General features: G+C 36.7%; 1 protein-coding gene across 7 annotated transcripts in view; it reads left to right on the top strand.

Annotated features, from left to right (window-relative positions):
* The window catches only part of ALMS1 (ALMS1 centrosome and basal body associated protein), a 190,545-nt gene that overhangs the window by 97,115 nt on the left and 72,744 nt on the right, over window positions 1-20,686 (top strand). For all 7 annotated transcript variants that reach the window (XR_002181716.2, XM_019969922.2, XM_019969923.2 and 4 more), the window contains one exon: window positions 6,193-8,030. Coding sequence is in view for 6 of the 7 variants with exons in the window: in XM_019969922.2 (XP_019825481.2) it covers window positions 6,193-8,030 (1,838 nt within the window). In the remaining variant the exon portion in view is untranslated. The remainder of the gene's footprint in view (window positions 1-6,192; window positions 8,031-20,686) is intronic.

The raw sequence follows: 20,686 nt of genomic DNA, 5'->3' as shown, positions 1-20,686 counted from the left end.
CCCTTTTTCTCCAACCCCTGGCAGTCCCCATTATAATTTGTCTCTGAATTTCCCTCCTTTAGGTAGCTCCATAAAAGTGGGATCATATAGTATTTGTCTTTCTCTGACAACTGTGTCCTCAGAACTCATCCATTTTGTAGCATGTGTCACAGTATCTCCTTTTTAGGCCAAATAGTATTTCATTGTATGTATGTACGATATTTGTTTATCCATTCATCCATCCGTGGACACTTGAGTTGTTTCCATCTTTTGGCTATTGTGAATAGAGCTGCTGTGAATATGAAAATACAAAAATATCTCCTTGAGAGCCTTCTTTTCAGTATTTCGGTACAGACCCAGAGGTGGAATCGCTAGATCTTGTGGTCGCTCTACTTTTCTTGTGGAACTTGTTTCTTGTGGAACTGCCATAGTTTTCTTTAGTAGCCACTTTACATTAACATCAATGATGCACAAAGATTTAATTTTTTTCACATTCTCACCAACACTTACTATTTTCTGGGTGTTTTTTTTATTTCATAATGGCCATGTTGCAGATATAAAGTGATACCTTATTGTGCTTTTGAGTTGCATTTTGCTGATGATTATTGATTTGAATATCTTTTCATGGACTTATTGGCCAGTTGTATATCTTCTTTGGAGAAATATCTATTCAAGACCTGTACCCATTTTTGGATTGGGTTTTTTTTTTATTGTTTAAGTTGTAAGAATTCTTTATATATTCTAGATGTGTGTGTTAGAAGCTCAGTCGTGTCCAACTCTTTGCGACCCCATGAACAGTAACCTGCCAGGCTCCTCTGTCCATGGGATTCTCCAGGCAAAAATACTGGAGTGGGTTGCCTTTCCTTCTTCAGGGAATCTTCCTGACCCAGGGATTGAACCCAGATCTCCCACATTGCAGGCAGATTCTTTACCATCTGAGCCACCAGGGAAGCCTTCACTTAAAATTGCACCAATATTTCTTTTAATTCGGGGTGTATTTCTTCAAATTAATTTTTGTTGGCATATAGCTGACTTACTATGTTGTGTTTCTTGCTTTATAGCAAAGTGAATCAGTCATTCATATACATATATCCATTATTTTTAAGATTTCCTTCCCATTTAGGTCACTACAGAGCATTGAGTAGAGTGCCCTGTGCTATACAGTAGGTTCTCATTAGTTATCTGTTTTCTACATGGTAGTACGTTTGTGTCAGTCCCAATCTCCCAGCCCACCACCCATTTACCCCCTTGGGCTCCAAAATCACTACAGATGATAACTGCAGCCATGAAATTAAAAGACGCTTGTTCCTTGAAAGAAAAGTTATGACAAACTGAGACAGCATATTAAAAAGCAGAGTACTTTGCCAATAAAGATATGTCTAGTCAAAGCTATGGTTTTTCCAGTAGTCATGTATGGATGTGAGAGTTGGACTATAAAGAAAGCTGAGCGCCAAAGAGTTGATGCTTTTGAACTGTGGTATTGGAAAAGACTCTTGAGAGTCCCTTGGACTGCACAGAGATCAACCAGTCCATCCTAAAGGAAATCAGTCCTGAGTGTTCACTGGAAGGACTGATGTTGAAGCTGAAACTCCAATACTTTGGCTACCTGATGTGAAGAATTAACTCATTGGAAAAGACCCTGATGCTGGGAAAGATTAAAGGCAGGAGGAGAAGGGGACAACAGAGGATGAGATGGTTGGATGGTATTACCAACTCAATGGACATGTGTTTGAGTAGACCCCAGGAGTTGGTGTTGGGCAGGGAGGCCTGACACGCTGCAGTCCACGGGGTTGCAAAGGGTCGTACATGACTGAGCGACTGAACTGAACCATAACTTTGTTCCCTATGTCTGTGACTGTTTCTGAGTGTCAATAAGCATTTTTGAGTTTATTTTTGTGTATAGTGTTAGGGAGTATTCTGATTCAGTGCCAACCCTGTCAGATTATCAAGGGCATTTTTCAGAGAATTAGAACAAAATTTTTTACACTTTATATGGAATCACAAAAAAATCCTGAATAGTGAAAGCAATCTTGAGAAAGAATAATGGACCTGGAGAAATCAAGCTCCCTTCAGACTATACTACAAAGCTACAGTAAGCTATCGGTACTGGGAGAAGAACAGAAATATAAATTAGTGGAACAGGATAGAAAGTCTAGAGACAAACCCATGCGCCTATGGCCATTTATTGTAATCTGTGACAAAAGAGACAAGAATATATGATGGAGAAAAGATAGTGTCTTCAATAAGTGTTGCTGGGGAAACTGGACAACTGCATGCATGTATTTTTACTTTTGTTGCCTGTCCACTTAGAGGCATTATTTATTTATTTAAGCAAAATAATAGATTTATAAAGAACTAGAAAACACTTATGAAAAAGTTAGGTTATTGGCAACCCACTGCAACACCCTTGCCTGGAAAATTCCACGGACAGAGCAGCCTGGTAGGCTACAGGTCATGGGATCTCAAGGAGTCACACACAGCCAAGAAACTTCACTTCTCATGAATCAGGCTGCTTGCCACTTCTTAAAAAAACAAAAAGTTAGGTTATACCAATGTCTCCTATTTTATATACCAAAGGATCAAAACTTTAAATATAAAAATAATCCGTATATGTAGTAGCTGAAATGGCATTTGTTTATATATGGAGTTACATATTCATTATTTTACACATAGATATTTAGTTGTCCTGGCACTGTTTGTGTAAAAGGCTTTTTCCCCATGAATTTTCTAGCCTACTTGACAATTCATCATGAATGTTAGTATTTATTTCTGAACTATCAGTTCTGTTCTCGTTCCCAGTACCACTCCGTTTTGATTACTGTAGCTGTGTGGTTAAGTTTTGAAATCAGAATGTGAGTCCTCCAACTTTGTTCACCATTTTCCAAATGGTTTGGCTGCAGTGTCTCCTTTGAATTTCTGAATAAACTTTAGGATCAATTTTTACAAAGAAAAAAAGCCAGCTGACATTTTATTGGGAATTCCCTTGAATCTATCAATCAGTATGGGAAGTATTGCCATCTTGACAATATTAAAGTCAGTATTAAAGTCTGGCCCAATTCATTGAGCCAGTTTTCCATTTATTTTGGTCTTTTATAGTTTGTCTCAATAGTGTTCTGTGGTAGTCTTCATTTTTTTGATAAGTATGTTCTTAAGTATTTTATTTTTATGCTCTTGTAGATGGAATTGTTTTATTTCATTTTTGGATTGTTCACTGTGTGTTGAAATGTAGTTGACTGTTGTCTGTTAAACTCATGTCCTAAATTTTAAGGAACTTGTTTATTAGTTCTAGTTGGTTTTCTTATGGTGTCCTTGGTGTTTTCTGTGTAGAAGATCATGTCATCTGCAAACAGAGATGGTTTTACTTCTTCCTCTCCATTCTTGATTTCTTTTCATTGGTTTCCAGATTGCTCTGGCTAGACCCTTTAGTATGATAAGAGGAAGTATGTACATTCTATGTTGTTCTTATCCTAAGGGAAAAGCGTCTGATCTTTTACCATTTACTATAATGTTAGCTGTGCATCTTTTGTAAATGCTGTTCATCTGGTTGAGAAAGTCCCTTTCATTTATAGTTTGCTGAATGATTTTATCATTAAAGAGGGTTGTGAGCGAAACAGTAGCCTTTTGGGGGGCTAGTGTGCTGTGCCAGGTCTTCGCTGTGGCATGCAGGATATAGTTGCAGCATTCGGGATCAGTTCCCTGACCAGGGATTGAATCTGGGTCCCTCACATTGGAAGTGCATTTATTTTAGCCATTTTCTGCTAGGTATATCTTAACCACTGGATCACCAGGGAAGTCCACATTTAAGAGCCTATCCCATATCAAAGGATGCATTGTTGGGATGTAATATAAGTTCTTATGGCTGTATCTGGAGAAGGTTGTATGAAAATACTAAAATTGATTTGCCCAGTACCAAAGCTATAAAAAAAATTTTTAATGGAAAAGTTATTATAAAAAGCTGTTTATGATTATTATAAAGCTTGAAGGAGGTGATGGATGGTTGTGGGGTTTTGCGTATTCTAAAAAATTATAAGATACAGATTGTTGGGAAGAAAGAAGAAATGTCTTTTGGGATGAATATAAATCTAATCATGCCCAGTTTTAAGAAGCTGGACTAAGTTTATGCTTCTCAAATTGGAGCATTTATTTCCCAGTGATATGTGTGGCAGTGTCAGGATAGTAAGAAGCCATGGAATTAAAATCACATTTTTAAAATGTTTTGTCCAGTGGTATTTAGTTTATTGACTTTTTAAAAATTGAAACATTTTATTTTGAAATAATCGTAGATTCACATAAAGTAGTAAGAAATAATGTAGAAGGATTGCCTCTACACTTTACCCAGTTTCCAAAAATGAAGATGTCTTGCAAATATGTGATAATATATTACAACCAGGATAATGACATTGATAGAGTCAGGAAACTTAATGTTTTCACCACCCCAATGGTCCCTTTTGTTTCCCTGTAATAATTATATCCACTTCTGTCTTGTTCCCACTCCTTTCTTAACCCCTGGCAACCATTAATCTAATTTCTATTGCTATAATTTTGTCCTTTTAAGAATGTCATGTAAATGAAATCATACTGTATGCAATCTTTTAGTATTGGCTTTTTCTCAGCATAATTCTCTGGACAATATTCAGTGTCAATAGTCTGTTCATTTTTTACTGGTGTGTAGTATTCCATGGTATGAACGTGCCACGATTTGTTTAAATATATACTGATTGAATGAGGTGACTTGGTTGTTTTCCAGTTGTTGGCTGTTACAAATAAAGCTGCTATAAACATTCCTGTCTAGGTTTTTGATGAACATCAGTCTTTGTTGCTTTGCTGGGTCATAAGGTAGTTGTATAATTTTTTGACCATCTCTAATACCACATTGGCCTGGATGTTGGGATTCTGCATTAGAGTTTTCCAGGGATGGAACTTTAGGCTTCTCACTTGGCCTTTGCTGGTGTGGGTATGGGTGAGGCCATAGTTTTTTTTCTGTGATGTTTGGCTGGAAGAGAGCAGTTATTGTCTAAAAGTTCTCTGTCTTGCTGAACTTCACCTTTACTTGTTTTTAAACTAATGAGAGCAGGTTTTTGTTAGAGCTCTTTGGATTCTTCTGTGCTATTTGTTCATGGTAGCTGTCTTTAACTGGAAGTCTGGGATATTTGAAGTAAAAAGAAGACCCAGGGATCACTCTCTTGTTATTCTCTGATCCCAAAGTCCCTAGCCAGTCTGCCTTTTTTCTCTTTACCTTTCAGATTCTTCTTAAGTTTGTTGTGTATATAATGTCCAGGATTTTTAGTTGTACTTTGCAGGAGGACTAGGGAAAAGTACATCTCCATTATGTGAGAAATGGCAATGCAGTTTAAAATACTTTTATATGAAATCACATGTGGCACTAAAATTAAATAGAATGCCAGGTTATCATTTTAGAGATAAAACAGAGAAATCTCAAAGAAGTGTTAAATATTTATGGTATCTTTAGCACTGATCCTGTACCCTAGTAAGAAGTACTAATTCTTTTTTCCTGTTTTTATTGGTAAATATTAGGTTGTAGGCCATGTTTCTGTAGCAGAGAGACCCAAATACAGTGGCTCAGATAAGGTAGAATTGTATTTCTCTTTCGGGTCCAGGGTAAGAAAGTAACTTTGCTTCTTGAAATCTTCTGAGGAACCAAGCTGGGTGGGCAGTTGAGGCACCATTACAAGTGGCCTCCCAGGGTTGTTCTAGACATCACCATTTTCATTTGGCAAGAACAATGGTAATGGGTTGTTGTACAGCAGAAACTAACAACATGGTAAAGCAGTTACACTCCAATTAAGAAAAGAAAGAGTAGTCGTGATGGTAATGATCAAAAGTGGCAGTAGGAGATCATGGAGGCCAAGAAATTCATTTTTTAAGGACAAGAGCCAGAAGTTGTACTTACTGCTTTTGCTCACCTCCCATTGGCTTGTACCTAGTCACATGATCCTATCTGGCTGCAAAAGAAGAGTCTCTGCTTGGTAGTCATGTGACCAGCAGAATTTGGGTAAGGGACCCCTGTTACTAAAACTAAAAAGGTGAGCAAAAGTCTTTGCTTTTGTAACTTAAGTGAAAACTTTTAGAAGAAATTAACTGTGTGATCTTAGTTATCATGAGCCATTTTATTCTATAGTTAACTATCTTTTCTTGTTGGGTTTTTATAATTATTCAGACTACTTCAAGTAAGAACTTGTTTATATCTTCTAGGATTTACAGAGTCCACGGGGAATAGGATACAAGCCAGAAGCTGTCTGTAGTCACATTATTATTGAGAGCCATGAAAAAGGATGTTTCAGAACTCTAACAGCTGAACGACCCCGATTGGACAGCCACCCTTGTGTTTTTAGATCTGCTGAACCCTCAGAAATAGTCAGAGGACAACGGAGCCCGTCATCATGGAGAACTAGGCACATCAACCTGTCCAAGTCACTGGACCAGAACAACTCCCAGTTCAAAGTTTGGAATTCCTTGCAGTTACAAAGTCATTCCCCATTTCAAAACTTTATCAGTGAAGACTTGGAAATTAGCAAGGGCCTTCGAATGCCATTTCATGAAAAGTTGGACCCTTGGCTGTCAGAATTAGTAGAACCTGCTTGTATGCCACCTGAAGAAATGGATTGTCATTCTTCATCACAAATGCTGCCCCCAGAACCCATGAAAAAGTTTACTACCTCCATCACTTTCTCATCTCACCGACATTCTAAATGCTTTTCAGATTCCTCTTTTCTTAAGGTTGGTGTTACTGAAGGTAGCCAGTGTTCTGGAGCATCTGTGGGGGTAGTTAATTCTCATTTCACTGAAGAGCAGAATCCTCCTAGAGATCTAAAACAGAGAACCTCTTCCCCTTCATCACTTAAAATCATTAGTCAGTCACCAGATAAAGCTGTGACTATTTTAGCAGAAAATAGTAGCCAAAGCCAAAAATTATCTGTTGAACATTCTTATCAAGAAGAAAAACCCTTAGAAAAATCAGATTTTAAAAGCAGTCATCCTAAGCCCAGTGCCAGTGCAAATGATAGCAATTTCAAAGAAGTTCATTTTTCTGATAATCATACTCTCATTAGCATGGGCAGACCAAATTCCACACTAGAAGTAAAGGAGAAGAATGTAACTATTACTGCAGATCTTCCTTCACACATTTTTCTTGAACAAGAGGTCTTTGAACAAAGCAAAGCCCCACATGCAGATCACCATGTGAGAAAACACCATTCGCCCCCTCCTCAGCGTCAGGATTATGTAGCTCCAAATCTTCCTTGTATTTTTCTTGAAAAGCGAGAACTCTTTAAACAGAGCAAGGCCCCACATGTAGATCAGTTAAGAGAAAACCACTCTCCCCTTCCTCAGAGTCAGGATTATATAGCTTCAGACCTTCCTTCTTCCATTTTTCTTGAGCAGCGTCAACTCTTTGAACAAAGCAAAGCCCCAAATGTAGATCACCACCTGAGAAAACTCCATTCCCCCCTTCCTCAAAGTCAGGATTCTGTAGTAGAAAAGAATAATGAACATAAGCCTAAATTACACATTTCTGATGTGATAGATGTTGAAGCCAAATTCAGTGATGTGGTCTCCCCATCAGTCCCAAATCAATGTACAGTAGTAACGTCTGCATCTACTCCACCTTCAAATAGAAAAGCACTTTCTTGTATTCGTATAACTCTTTGCCCCAAGACTCCTTCCAAGTTGGATAGTGGAAACTTAGATAAAAGATTTCATTCATTGGATCCTGCCACTAAAACAAGGATGAATAGTGAGTTTAACTCTGACCTACAAACTATATCTTCAAGATCATTGGAACCAACCTCCAAATTATTGATCAGTAAACCTGTAGCACAGAATCAAGAATCTTTAGGTTTTCTAGGACCTAAATCTTCATCGGACTTTCAAGTCGTACAATCTCCTCTTCCAGATAGTAATGTTATTACTCAGGACTTGAAAACCATACCTTATCAGAATAGCCAGATAGTAACATCAAGGCAAACACAAGTGAACAGTTCAGATTTGGAAGAATATTCCAATCCAGAAGGGACTCCGGTATCTGCAGATCGGTGAGTCTCATTGTGGTGACAAGCAAGCTGATGAAATTTATGATAAAGGGTTTAAAATACTTAAGCAAGTGTAAGTTCTTGGGGGAGAGGTAGATAATTTCTCTTAGGGGAGGTTGTTACCTGCCTAATCTAGAAATCTTTCAAGGAATGAACACCTAAGTAAGAGAAAACATCTGAATGTAATGTAATGTATTTATACTCTCAAAAGACTTCTGGAAAACAACTTGACATCAAGTATTTTAAAACATTACTCAGAAGAATCTTTGATCACCAAGTGGTTCAATTTAGTAATTCCTTATTTATTACATTGGAAATATGCTGAAGACCAGGCTTTGGAAGGGGATGCATGCATGTATGTGCTCCCTCTCCTCCTCTCTCTCTGTTTCTGTTTCATGTTTCCTCTCTGAATGAATATCAAAGCAGTAATTTCTCTGTGAAAATTCCTGGCAGACATCACTTAACCAAGTTATCAAGGTTAATATCACAAGTAGTGTATGTCAAGATAATGTGGTCCCTAATGTGATATCTTATTTCACAATGATTGTAGGAATGAAAACCCAGTTTAGGGATAAATGCATTAGATTTATACTGTTCAGGCTGATTTTAAGACTATCATTAATTCTCTTTTACATTAGTGAGTCCTTTACTATATAGCTAAACACTTACCCTCTGTGTGTAATGTTTTCCACGTTATAGTTGAGAAGGTAGTAGATCATAGTGGTGGGCCTTGAAAAGAAGGGAAAAAAATGTTTAATCAGTATCCACATGTGGTAGTCATGCAGTGAGGGACTTACATATGTTACTGATTTAATGCTTGTTAACCCTATAGGGTAGGTGATGGTATCCTTATTTGCCTTCTGGAAAACTGAGACACTGACATTACTGCTTTTTCAGTAAGCAGCAGTTGTTTCAAATAATGCAGTCTGTTCAATGGAAGCAAGCGCTTCTTTACCACATTACCATGTCTCCCAAATCCTGAGCCATACTTAAACTATCCTATCAACTGTGCTCTCGGACAAGTCATTTAATATCTTTGGCACTCGTATATGGATGATTGGTGGGAAGAAATAATTGGAAAGCTTGGAGGTCCATTATAGCTCTGAAACGTTAGTGACTGAGAATTGGATTGGGGCAGTTTAATCTCTGATTTCCATAGTATTATAAATATATCCTTTTTGGGTGTGAAAAGTGTTTAGAAATGAAAAGATTGACAAGTTTGCATATAATACTTAAACTCTTCTAAGTGATAAAGTGTCACGTTATTGGAGCTGAATTCTTTGAATCAGAGAGAAAATTATAGCTGATTATAAATATGAACTAATAACAATGCTGTTTGTTCCAGAATGTACTAAGTGCTAGGCACTGTAGTCAATGTTTATATCTAATTTTATACTTAGTGTAATCATCATAGGTAGATATTATTACCTCAATTTATAGGTTTTACAAACCTTAGAGCGATTAAATGATTTGCCCCAGATTATATGACCATTAACTGTTAAAAATGACATTTGAACCTAGTTTGTCTGACTCCAGAATCTGTAAATAATATACACACTCATCTGTATATGTGTGTATATATACATAAAATGTTTAAGAATATTAAACTTTATTTTTAGATTAAATTTAGACTGAGAGCTTCAAAAATAATAGAGTCCCTGTGTTATCTATTGCAGTGTAACCTATTACCCTGAAATGTAGAAGCTTAAAACAGTAAATATTACCCCAAAGTTTCTGTGGGTCAGAGATCCCGGCATGGCTTAGCTAGGTGCTTCTGGCTTCGGGTCTCTCACAGGGTTCAGACAAGGTATTGGCTGCAGCTGTGGTCCCATCCCAAGACTTGACTAAGACCGATGTCCTTTTAAGCTCACTCACATGGTAATTGGCCAGAAACAGCTTCTTCCTTCCATAAGGTAGCTGTGACAGTTAAGCTTTTCTCAGATGAGCAAGTGAGAGTTCAGGAGATGTGCCCAAGACAAAACACAGTCTTTACTTTGTAACCTAACCTTGGAAATTAATCTCACCACCTCTGCCACATTCTAATACTAGAAAGAAATGAATCAGTATTTCCGGCCAACCCTCAAGGATTAGGGATTACTCAAATGTATGAATACCAGGAAGCAGAGATCACCTGGGGCATTTTTGTTTGTTTGATTTTGGCCATGCCGTGTGGCATGGGGGATTTTAGTTTCCAGACTACCCCCTGCATTGGAGGCATGGAGTCTTAACCAGTGAACTGCCAGGGAAGTTGTGTTGGAGGAGTATTTTAGAGGTTGCCAATATACCCTTTGCTAAACCTCCCCTTATGTTATCATCTTGTCCTAACATCATAACCATAAAACATTTACCAAAACTAAGAAATTCTCCATCATACAAAATTATAATTAAATGTATAGACCAATTTGGATTTCTCCTGGTTTTTCCAAAAATGAATCTTTTCCGTTTCAGATCCATCCCACCATTTCACCTTGCATTTAGTTGTTCTCTCCAGTTAATCTCCAGTTGTTCTGTTTCCTGAATCTCCTGGAGAAACTGAAGGCAGTTTCTCAGACTTCCTTATTTTTCATGACCTTTGAAGGGAATTATTTTGGTTTCAAATTGGCTTTGTCTGATGTTGTCTCAAGATTAAATTGAGATTATCCATTTTCAGTGCATTTCATCAGGAAGCATGTTAAGTTGATATACTGAAGATGTTAACCTGGATTACTTGACAAAAGTGGTATCTACCAAGATTCTCCACTGTAAAGAGAGAATCTTGGTAGGTAAATCATTTCCTTCATTCCTTCTACATTTATTAATTGGAATTCTTCTGTAAGCAAGAGCTGTTGTTCCTCCCATTTATTTATTCCTTTAGTTTTCCATGGGGCATTTATTTCATCCTTTGGATTATAATCCAGTACTACTCAAATTGATTCAGTTTTAGCAACTAAAAACATGATTGGCTACTATACCCTGTCACAGCCCTGAAATCAATCATTTCCCCAAAGAATACTTATTTCTCTTTTGGAGTATAGGATTTTCCCCTAGCTTTGTTGAGATAAAATTCATATGCAACCTTGTTTAAAGTTTACAGTGTGTTGATTTAATACACTTATATTTCAAAATAATTACCATGATAGCATTAGCTAACACTTGCATCACATCACATAATTATCATTACTTTTTTTGTGGTGAGAAAATTTAAGATATACTCTAAAATAACTTTCAACTATATTAATACATTATTTTTAACTGTCATCACAGTACTGTGCATAGATCCCCAAAACTTACCCATCTTCTAACTGGAAGTCTGTGCTCTTGGACCAGTAGCTCCCCTTTTCTCCTGCCCTCCAGCTTCTGGTAAACAGCTTTCTACTCTGTGTCCTCTTGTTTAGGTTCCATGTGTAGTGGTGCATGGTGTTTCTCTTTCCCTGTCTGGTTTATTTCGCTTGGCAAAATGCTGCAAAAGTCCATCAGTGTAGGTTGCCTTTTCATTTTGCTGACTGTTTTGCTGTACAGAAAATTCGGGGTTTGATGTAGCCCTGCATAGTGACTTCTGGTTTTGTAGCTTGTGCTGTTGGTGTTACATCCAAAATACCACTGGCAAGACCTATGTCAAGGAGTTTTTCCCTGTGTTTTTTACTAGGAGCTTATGTTTTCAGGTCTTATGTTTAAATCTTTAACGCATTTCAAGTTAATTTGTTAGTATTAAAATAGGAGTCCAGTTTCATTTTTTGGGCATGTGATTATCTAGTTTTTCCAGCACCTTCTATTGAGGAGACTGTTTTTCCTCTACTGAGTATTCTTGGCTCCCTTGTAAAATACTAGTTGAATGCATATGTGGGGGTTCATTTACGGGTCTCTGTTCTGTCCACTGATCTGTGTGGCTGTTTTTGTGCCAGTGCCATACTGTTTTGATTATTGTAGCTTTGTGTTATAGATTGGAATCAGGAAGTGTGATACCTCCAGTTTTGTTCTTTCTCAGAATTGCTTGGGCAGTTCAGGGTCTTTTGTGACTCTGTACAGATTTTAGAATTGTTTTTCTCCTTTCTATGAAAAATGGCATTGGAATTTCGGTAGGGATTGCATTGAATGTATATTGATGGCTTTGAGGAATATGAATGTTTAAACAATATTCTGGTTCATGAACACATTTCATGTGTCTTCTCATTTTTGTGTCTTCCTCAATTTCCTTCATCAAAGTCTTTTAGTTTTCAGTGAACAGATCTTTTACCTCCTTGGTTAAATTTATTTCTAGGTATTTATTGATTTGTTACTCTTGTGAATAGTATTTTCTTCCTTCTTTTTGGATATTTTGTTGTTAGTGTACAACTGATTTTTCTATGTTGATTTTGCATCCTGTGACTTTACTGAATTCATTGATTATTTCTAACTTTTTTTTTTATGAAGTCTCTAGGATTTTCTTTTAGATGTTAGATCATATCATGTGCAAAGAAAGACAGCTTACTTCTTCCTTAGTGATGGGATGCCTTTTATTTCCTTTTCTTGCCTAATCATTCTGGTTAGGACTTCCAGTGCTGTGTTGAGTAAAAGTGCTAGCAGTGGGCACTCTTACCTTGTTCCTCATACTAGAGGGAAGGCTTCATCCTTTCACCATTGAGTCTCATGTTAGCTGAGAGTTTGTCATACATGACCTTTATTATGTTGAGGGATGTTTCTTCTATACCCAATTTGTTGAGAGTTTTTATCAAGAGAGATGTATTTTGTCAAATGCTCTTTCTTCATCTACTGAAATAATCATATTATTTTAATCTTTTATTCTATTAAAGTGGGATGTTTATTGATTTTTATATGTTAAACTATCTTTATGCCTCAGGGATAAATCCCAGTTGATCTTGATGTATAATTCTAATGTGCTGTTTAATTCAGTTTGCTAATATTTTGTTGAGAAGTTTTATCTCTTTATTCATCAGATATTGGTTTGTAGTTTTCTATATCTTCACTTAGCTTTGGGTCATCAGGGTAATGCTGGCCTTGTAAAATGAGTTTGCAGATGGTCCTCTCTCTTCAATTTTTGGACAAGTTTCAGAAGGATTGGTATTATTTCCTTTTGAAACATTTGGTAGAATTCACCACTTAAACCATCTATTGGGAAGATTTGATTACTGATTTTATTTCCTTACTCCATTGGTCTGTTTATATTTTCTATTTCTTGATGAATCAGTCTTGGTAAATTGTATGTATCTTATGGATAGTGGAAATTATCCATTTCTGCTAGGTTATCCAATTTGTTGGCATATAACTGTTCATAATAATCTCTTGTGATCCTGTGTATCAATTGCCATGTCTTCTCTTTCGTTTCTGATTGAGTCCTTCTTCCTTATTCTAGCTAAAGGTTTGTCATTTTTGTCTATCATCAAAAATTAGGTTCTTAATCTTGATCTTTTCTATTTTTCTGGTCTCTGATCCTTTTTTTTTCCTTTGATTTTTCTTATTTCTACTTTGATCTTTCTTATTTCCTTTCTTTGTGTGCTTTGGGCTAGTCCGTTCTTTTTCTAATTCCTTGAAGTGTGAGATTATTCGAGGCCTTTCTTTTTCTTAATGAAGGCATTTATCATTATAAATGTCCTTAGAACTGCTTTTGTCTCATAGGTTTTGATATGTTTTGTTCACAGTTTCATTTCTTTCAAGATATATTTTGCTTTCTGTTTTGATTTTTTTAAGACTTACTAGGTTGACACTGCTTCTTGCCCTGCTGAGTGAATAAAGTTAAAGATTATAGGCATTAACTCACACATGTGTCTACATCTGTAGTCATTTCATCTTGATTGTAATGTGTGTATGTATTTGTGTGTGTGTGTATTTTTAAAAATCGCAGATCAATGTTGATACCTCCAACTAGTCCAGAACCATGGGGTTGATTCTAGCTTTTTTCTTTTATTTATAAACTTCTTTCTCCAATAGTGATAAACATGGCTCTCATTATCTACAGTATATTTACCCCAGGATATGTAGTTTCAGAATTCTTGTCCCATACCCAGGTGAGAAACAAATTCTCCAACTGTGTACAGGTTTTTTATGTATAGTATTCAGTCCAGACATTGTTGCTGTTTCCCAGGTTAGTTGTTTTCTTCCCTACACGCTTTAGCATAATGATATGATTCATTTATAATACTGTTAGATCCATTTCTTACATCCTGTATTCCATCTTGCCCCAATAACTTGGTTAATTTTTTAAAAATTTGCACATTATCAAATTCACTTTTTGTGGTTAAAATATTAGTTCTGTCAGTTTTGATTAATCCACATCACAGGTCCATACGAAGCATTTCTCTCAGTCCAAGTTTTGCCTTTCTAGAGTGTCACGTAAATGAAATCATAAAATATAGAATAACCTTTCAGGTTTGGCATCTTTTACAAAGTGTATTTGAGATTTGTCCATCTTGTTTTGTGAATCAATAGTTTTTTACTTTTTAATTACTTCTTGACTTTTTACAAGCATAAAGCAGTAAAAAGTTAAAAAAAAAAAACAAAACACACACACACAGTTTATCTATGTACATTGACTCCTTAAAGGATATCTGGGTTGTTTCTAGTTTTCGCTGATTATAGTTAGACCTGCTATAAAAATAAGAATATATTTGTATATATATGTATATATAATTAGAGCTGCTGAATCATGTGGTGTGTGTGTGTATTTAACTGTACAAGAACTGTTTAGAACTAAACTATGCTAAGCTGTTTTTCCAAAGTGGCTGTATCTTTGTATTCCCACTAGCAATGTACAAATGTTTCAGTTACTCTCCATCCTCACCAACTTGTGGTACTGTCCGTGTTTATTAACCATTATAATAGATGCTTTCCTTGATATGTTTCACCCTGAGCTCCCCTTTTCAGGTCCTCAGAACAGAAAGCAGGGGCTTAACTTAGCCCTTTCTTCTGTGTGTTTTTTGTGTGCTTCCTGTGACTGTGTCAGTGCCAAGTGGTTCAGTACAGAGAAAAAAAAAATCACAGATTTGCCTTACCCTCTTGAGACCACATGGCATCCCACTCCAGCACTCTTGCCTGGAAAATCCCATGGATGGAGGAGCCTGGTAGGCTGCAGTCCATGGGGTCGCGAAGAGTCAGACAGGACTGAGCGACTTCACTTTCACTTTTCACTTTCATGCATTGGAGAAGGAAATGGCAACCCACTCCAGTGTTCTTGCCTGGAGAATCCCAGGGACGGGGGGGCCTGGTGGGCTGCCATCTATGGGGTCGCACAGAGTCGGACACGACTGAAGTGACTTAGCTTAGCTTAGCTTGAGACCACATCTCCTGTAGTGGAAGAGGAGGGTCCTCGGTCAGAATTTTAAACGCCCTGTTACTGCTGGTATTGCTGCCACCATGTAATCACTTGAGTGCTTGAGATTACTAGAAAGAGAGAAAAGAAAAGGGGATTTTCACATTATTTCCAGTTCCACTTCTCATGCCTGAATAGAAGGCTTCTTCTGGAGGTCTTTTCTGTCTGTACTAATGTCCACTTCTAAGTGTCAGACTCTATTGAGTTCAGGTCATTGGATACCAAAGGGAACAGTGATAAACTCTTCTCTGTTTTACTGGTGCTTCACATGTGCCAGTAAATCAAATTGCCAGCTCCTATTATTTCTCAAAGTCTTCTAATAACTGCTCCATGTAGTCTGTCTCAGTTTTATAGCTTCACTTAGTAGAAGAGACAGACTGATTGATTATCCAAAACTGGAACTGACTGTATCATTTTTTGTTCTCAGTAACAGCATATGCAAATTCTATTGCTAACATTTGGTATTTCCAGTTATTTTTTATTTTGGCCATTTTAAATGTGGATGTGAAATGATATGTTATTGTGGTTTTAATTTGTTTTTCCCTGATGACACATGATGTTGAGTATTGTTTCTGTGCTTGGCCATTTTTATATCTTTATGAAGTATCTGTTCACTCTTATACATTAGATTGTGTCATGATTTTAAGAATATTTAATATATTCAAGATAACAGATCCTCTGTATTGCAAATATTTTCTCACAGAATGAGGTTTGATTTTCCTTTTCTTACTGGTGGCTTCATGAAGAAAAAGTTTTAATTTTTATGAAATCAAGTTTGTTAATTTTTCTTTTTCTATACTGTATAAGTTGAAAGTGAAAGTGAGGTCGCTTAGTCGTGTCCGACTCTTTGCGACCCCATGGACTGTAGCCTACCAGGCTTCTCTGTCCATGGGATTTTCCAGGCAAGAGTACTGGAGTGGGGTGCCATGTGTACAATATAGTGATTTACCATTTTGAAGGTCATACTTCATGTATCATGGTTATTATAAAACATAACCATACTCCTTGTGTTGCACATCACACCCTTGTAGCTTATTCTGTGCAGAACAGTCTGTGCCGCTTTACCCTCCGCTCCCATCCTGCCCTTCCCTCCCCACTGGTAACTGCGAGGCTGTTTTCCGTATCTGTTAGTCTGTTTTGTTTTTTTCATTATATTCACTAGTTTGTTGTATTTTTTAGATTCCACATATAATCGATAATCATATGACATTTTTTCTCTCAGTCTCTTATTTCACTTAATATCATAGCCTCCAGTCCATCCATGTTGTTGAAAGTGGCAAAATTTCATTCTTTTTTTATGGCTGAGTATTTTATTGTATATATAAATGTATATACAATATCCTCTTTATCCATTCATCTGCTGATGGACACCCAGTTTCTCTTTTATGGTTGGTACTTTTTTGTGTCTTGTCTAAGAATGAGGCCTAAGCCAGTGTTATGAAATTTTCTCCTACATTTCTTCTAGAAATGAAAATAGTTTTAGCTTTATTTTTTTATGTCTTTTATCTGTATCAAATTAATTTCTGTACATACTGTAGTTTACATAATTCAGGACCACTTTCTTTTACTGGATATTCCAGCACCATCATTGAAATAATTATTTATTTTCTTATTAAAGTAGTTGGCACCTCTGTCAAAAATCAATTGACCTTTTATATGGGGGTTTATTTTTAAGTTTCCACTCCGTTCCTTTGAACTATTTATCTATGCAGCCGTACCAGGATGTTTTTATTATTGTAGCTTTATATTGTCTTGAAATCAGATTATGTCCTCTGACCTTATTTTATTTTCAACATTATTTTTTTCTATTTTAGGTTCTGTGCAGTTCCATATAAATTTTAGAATAGTCTTCTCAGTTTCTTCAAAAATCCTCCTGGGATTTTGTTCAATATTGCATTGAATCTGTAGTCATTTTGAGAATGATTGACATCTTGGTAATACTGGAGTCCCCCTCAAGTGTGAACATGTTCTCCTCTTCCTCCCTCCCCACCACTGACTTGATATCTCTCAGTAAGATGTTGTAATTTTCATTGTGTAGGCTTTCACATTTTTCATTAAATTCATTCCTCAGTATTTTATGTTTTATGATAATTTTGTATATGGTATTTTAGATTTTGTATTTTCTAGTTATTTGTTGCTTGTACATACAAATGCTGTCAATTCAATTTGTTGGTGCCAACCAATTAATTTTAATTTCTTACTAATTGGGTCAGAGCCTCTTTACTTAGGGATAATTTAGGCTGAGCTTTCAAAATTTGGTGGCATATTGAGTGCAGTACTTTAACAATATCGTCTTTCCGGATTTGAAATAGCTTACCTGGAATTCCATCACCTCCACTAACTTTGTTCATAGTAATACTTCCTAAGGCTCAGTTGACTTCAGACTGCAGGATGTCTGGCTGTAGGTGAATGATCACACCATCGTGGTTATCCAGGTCATTAAGACCTTTTTTTTACAGTTCTGTGTATTCTTGCCACCTCTTCTTAATATCTTTCACTTCTGTTAGGTCCATACTGTTTCTGTCCTTTATTGTGCCCATCTGTGCATAAAGTGTTCCTTTGGTATCTCTAATTTTCTTGAAGGAGGTCTCTAGTCTTTCCCATTCTGTTTTTTCCCTCTATTTCTTTGCATTGTTCACTGAAGAAGACTTTCTTATCTCTCCTTGCTATTCTTTGAAACTCTGCATTCAGATGGGTATATCTTTCCCTTTCTCCTTTGCTCCTCTTATTTTCTCAGCTATTTGTAAGGCCTCCTCAGACAACTATTTTGCCTTATTGCGTTTCTTTTCTTGGGGATGGTTTTGGTCGCCACCTACATGCAGTGTTAAGAACCTCCATTATAGTTCTTCAGGCATTCTGTCTATCAGATCTAATCCCTTGAATCTGTTTGTCACTTCAACTATGGGAAGGAAAGGGAAGGTATCCCTGTACATAAGAGATTTGATTTAGATTATACATGAATGACCTAATGGTTTTCCCTACTTCTGTTTAAGTCTGAATTTTGCAAAAGGAGCTCATGATCTGAGCCACAGTCATCTCCTGGTCTTGGATTTGTCACTTTTGAAATTTCTTCCTCTCAAGCATTAGTTATTTAGTTTCCTGTCTTATGTAGGTTCAAAAACTGGCAAATGTCTTGTGGAAGAGGCCTAATGTTTGTCACAAGCCCCTTTATCTAGTGGGATTTCTGTTTCATTAGTTCTATGACTGTGCAGGAAATTTCACTCAGCTTTCTTCACTTAGTCCTCCATCAGCTTGACTTTGTTTTCTGCTAGATTTCACTCCATTGTGCCATAGTATATTTTTAAAAATTAAAAATCCAACATTTATATATTACTATTAACTATATATTACTATTACTACTAACTTAAATCCAAATTGTTTAAAAAAATGCAATATCTGCAAGGTACAATAAAGTTAAGTGCAATAGAATGAGGTGTACCTGTATGTCATAACTGGAAGTGGAAATCCTATTCAGACCACCTTTAATTTCTCTCTGTGATGTATCAATAGTTTTCTGTTTAGTGTTCTTATATCTTTTTTATACTTAGGTATTTGATGTTTTGATGATAATGTAAAGTGCATATCTTTTGGTTTTTAATTGTGTAACTTTTCAGATACCAAAGAATATAGGGGAATTCTTAAAAGTTTGTTCTCTTATCTGGTAACTCTTCTGAAAACTTAACATATTTTATATGTTATCAGTAGATTGTTTTAGATTTTCTGTATCCCTGATTATATCAAATATGAAAAGTGACAGTATTATTTCTTCCTTTCTTATCCTTATATGTCTGATTTCTTTTTCCTGCTAATGCCATTTAAGACTTTTACTAACATACTGAATAGAGAGGGTAAGAGTTGGCATCCTTATTTTGTTCCTAATGCTACAGTGGACATTGTTCACATTTCACTGTAAATAGGATTGTGGCTCTAAAGTTTTTTGTAGTTCCCCTTTGCTACAAGTTTTTAATCATACATAATTATTGAATTTCATCAAATGTTTTATCTGACTATATTGATACGATCATGCAAATTTTCTCCTTTTGATGTGGTGAATCATATTGGTTGATATTTGAATGTTAACTTACCTTGAACTTCTGGAGTAAACCAGCTTGATAGGAATTCATTCACACACACACAGACATTCACTCACTCACTGTACATTTGGTTGTCTAAGATTTTAGGATTCTTGCTTCTATATACATAAGGGAGATGGGCCTACTTTCTTTTCTCATAATTGTCCTTTTAATTAGTGACTAGTAGACAAAGGATCGGAGAAGGCGATGGCACCCCACTCCAGTACTCTTGCCTGGAAAATCCCATGGACAGAGGAGCCTGGTAAGCTGCAGTCCATGGGGTCGTGAAGAGTCAGACACGACTGAGCGACTTCACTTTCACTTTTCACTTTCATGCATTGGAGAAGGAAATGGCAACCCACTCCAGTGTTCTTGCCTGGAGAATCCCAGGGACGGGGGAGCCTGGTGGGCTGCAGTCTGTGGGGTCACACAGAGTCGGACACGACTGAAGCGACTTAGCAGCAGCGGCAGCAGACAAAGGATAGAGATTTAAAAGCTCTTCTGGTTTTGTGATATAGCCAGTACATCAATATGATACAATACAGTATTGCTCCTTTTTTGGGGGGTGCTGTGCTGGGTCTTTGTTTCTGTGTGGGGCCTTTCTCTCATTCGGTGCTTGGGCTTGTCGTTGTAGTGGCTTCTTTTGTGGGCTCACTAGTTGTGGCTTGCAGGCTCTAGAGTACAGGCTCAATAGTTGTGGCATAGGCCCAGTCACCCCACTCTGCAGAATCCTCCCAGTTCAAGGATTGAACACATGTCGCCTGAAGTGGCAGGAGAATTCTTAACCACTGGCCCACCAGGGAAATCCAATATTACTCCATTTTTTAAAAATAAATATTTTTTATTTTCAAAAACTTTAAAATCTGTAGAAAAGATACTAACATAACACAGTTAACTCCTCTCCCAGTTTTTCCTACTGTCAGTTAACCTCTTTACCATAGTATATTTTTAAAAATTAAAAAAGCCAACATTTATATATTACTATTAACTAAACTTCAGGCTCTTTTTAGATTTCACTAGTGTTCCCATTGGTGACCTTTTCCTGTTCCCAATATACTGGACCCAATCCAGTATATCTCATTGTATTTAGTCGTCGTCATGTCTCCTCAGTCTTCTCTGCTCTGTGACAGTTCCTCATTCCTTCCATGTTTTTCATGATTTTGAAAGTCTTGAGGAATATTGGTCTGACATTTTGTGGAGTTTTTCTCAATCTGAATTTGGCTGATGTTTTTCTCTTGATCAGACTGGAGTTCTGGGATTTGGCAAAGAATACCATAGGTGAATTCTCACCACATCATAACAGA

Source organism: Bos indicus, chromosome 11 (assembly GCF_029378745.1).
Source record: "Bos indicus isolate NIAB-ARS_2022 breed Sahiwal x Tharparkar chromosome 11, NIAB-ARS_B.indTharparkar_mat_pri_1.0, whole genome shotgun sequence".
Taxonomy (NCBI): domain Eukaryota; kingdom Metazoa; phylum Chordata; class Mammalia; order Artiodactyla; family Bovidae; genus Bos; species Bos indicus.
This window is presented reverse-complemented; position numbering and strand designations above follow the sequence as displayed.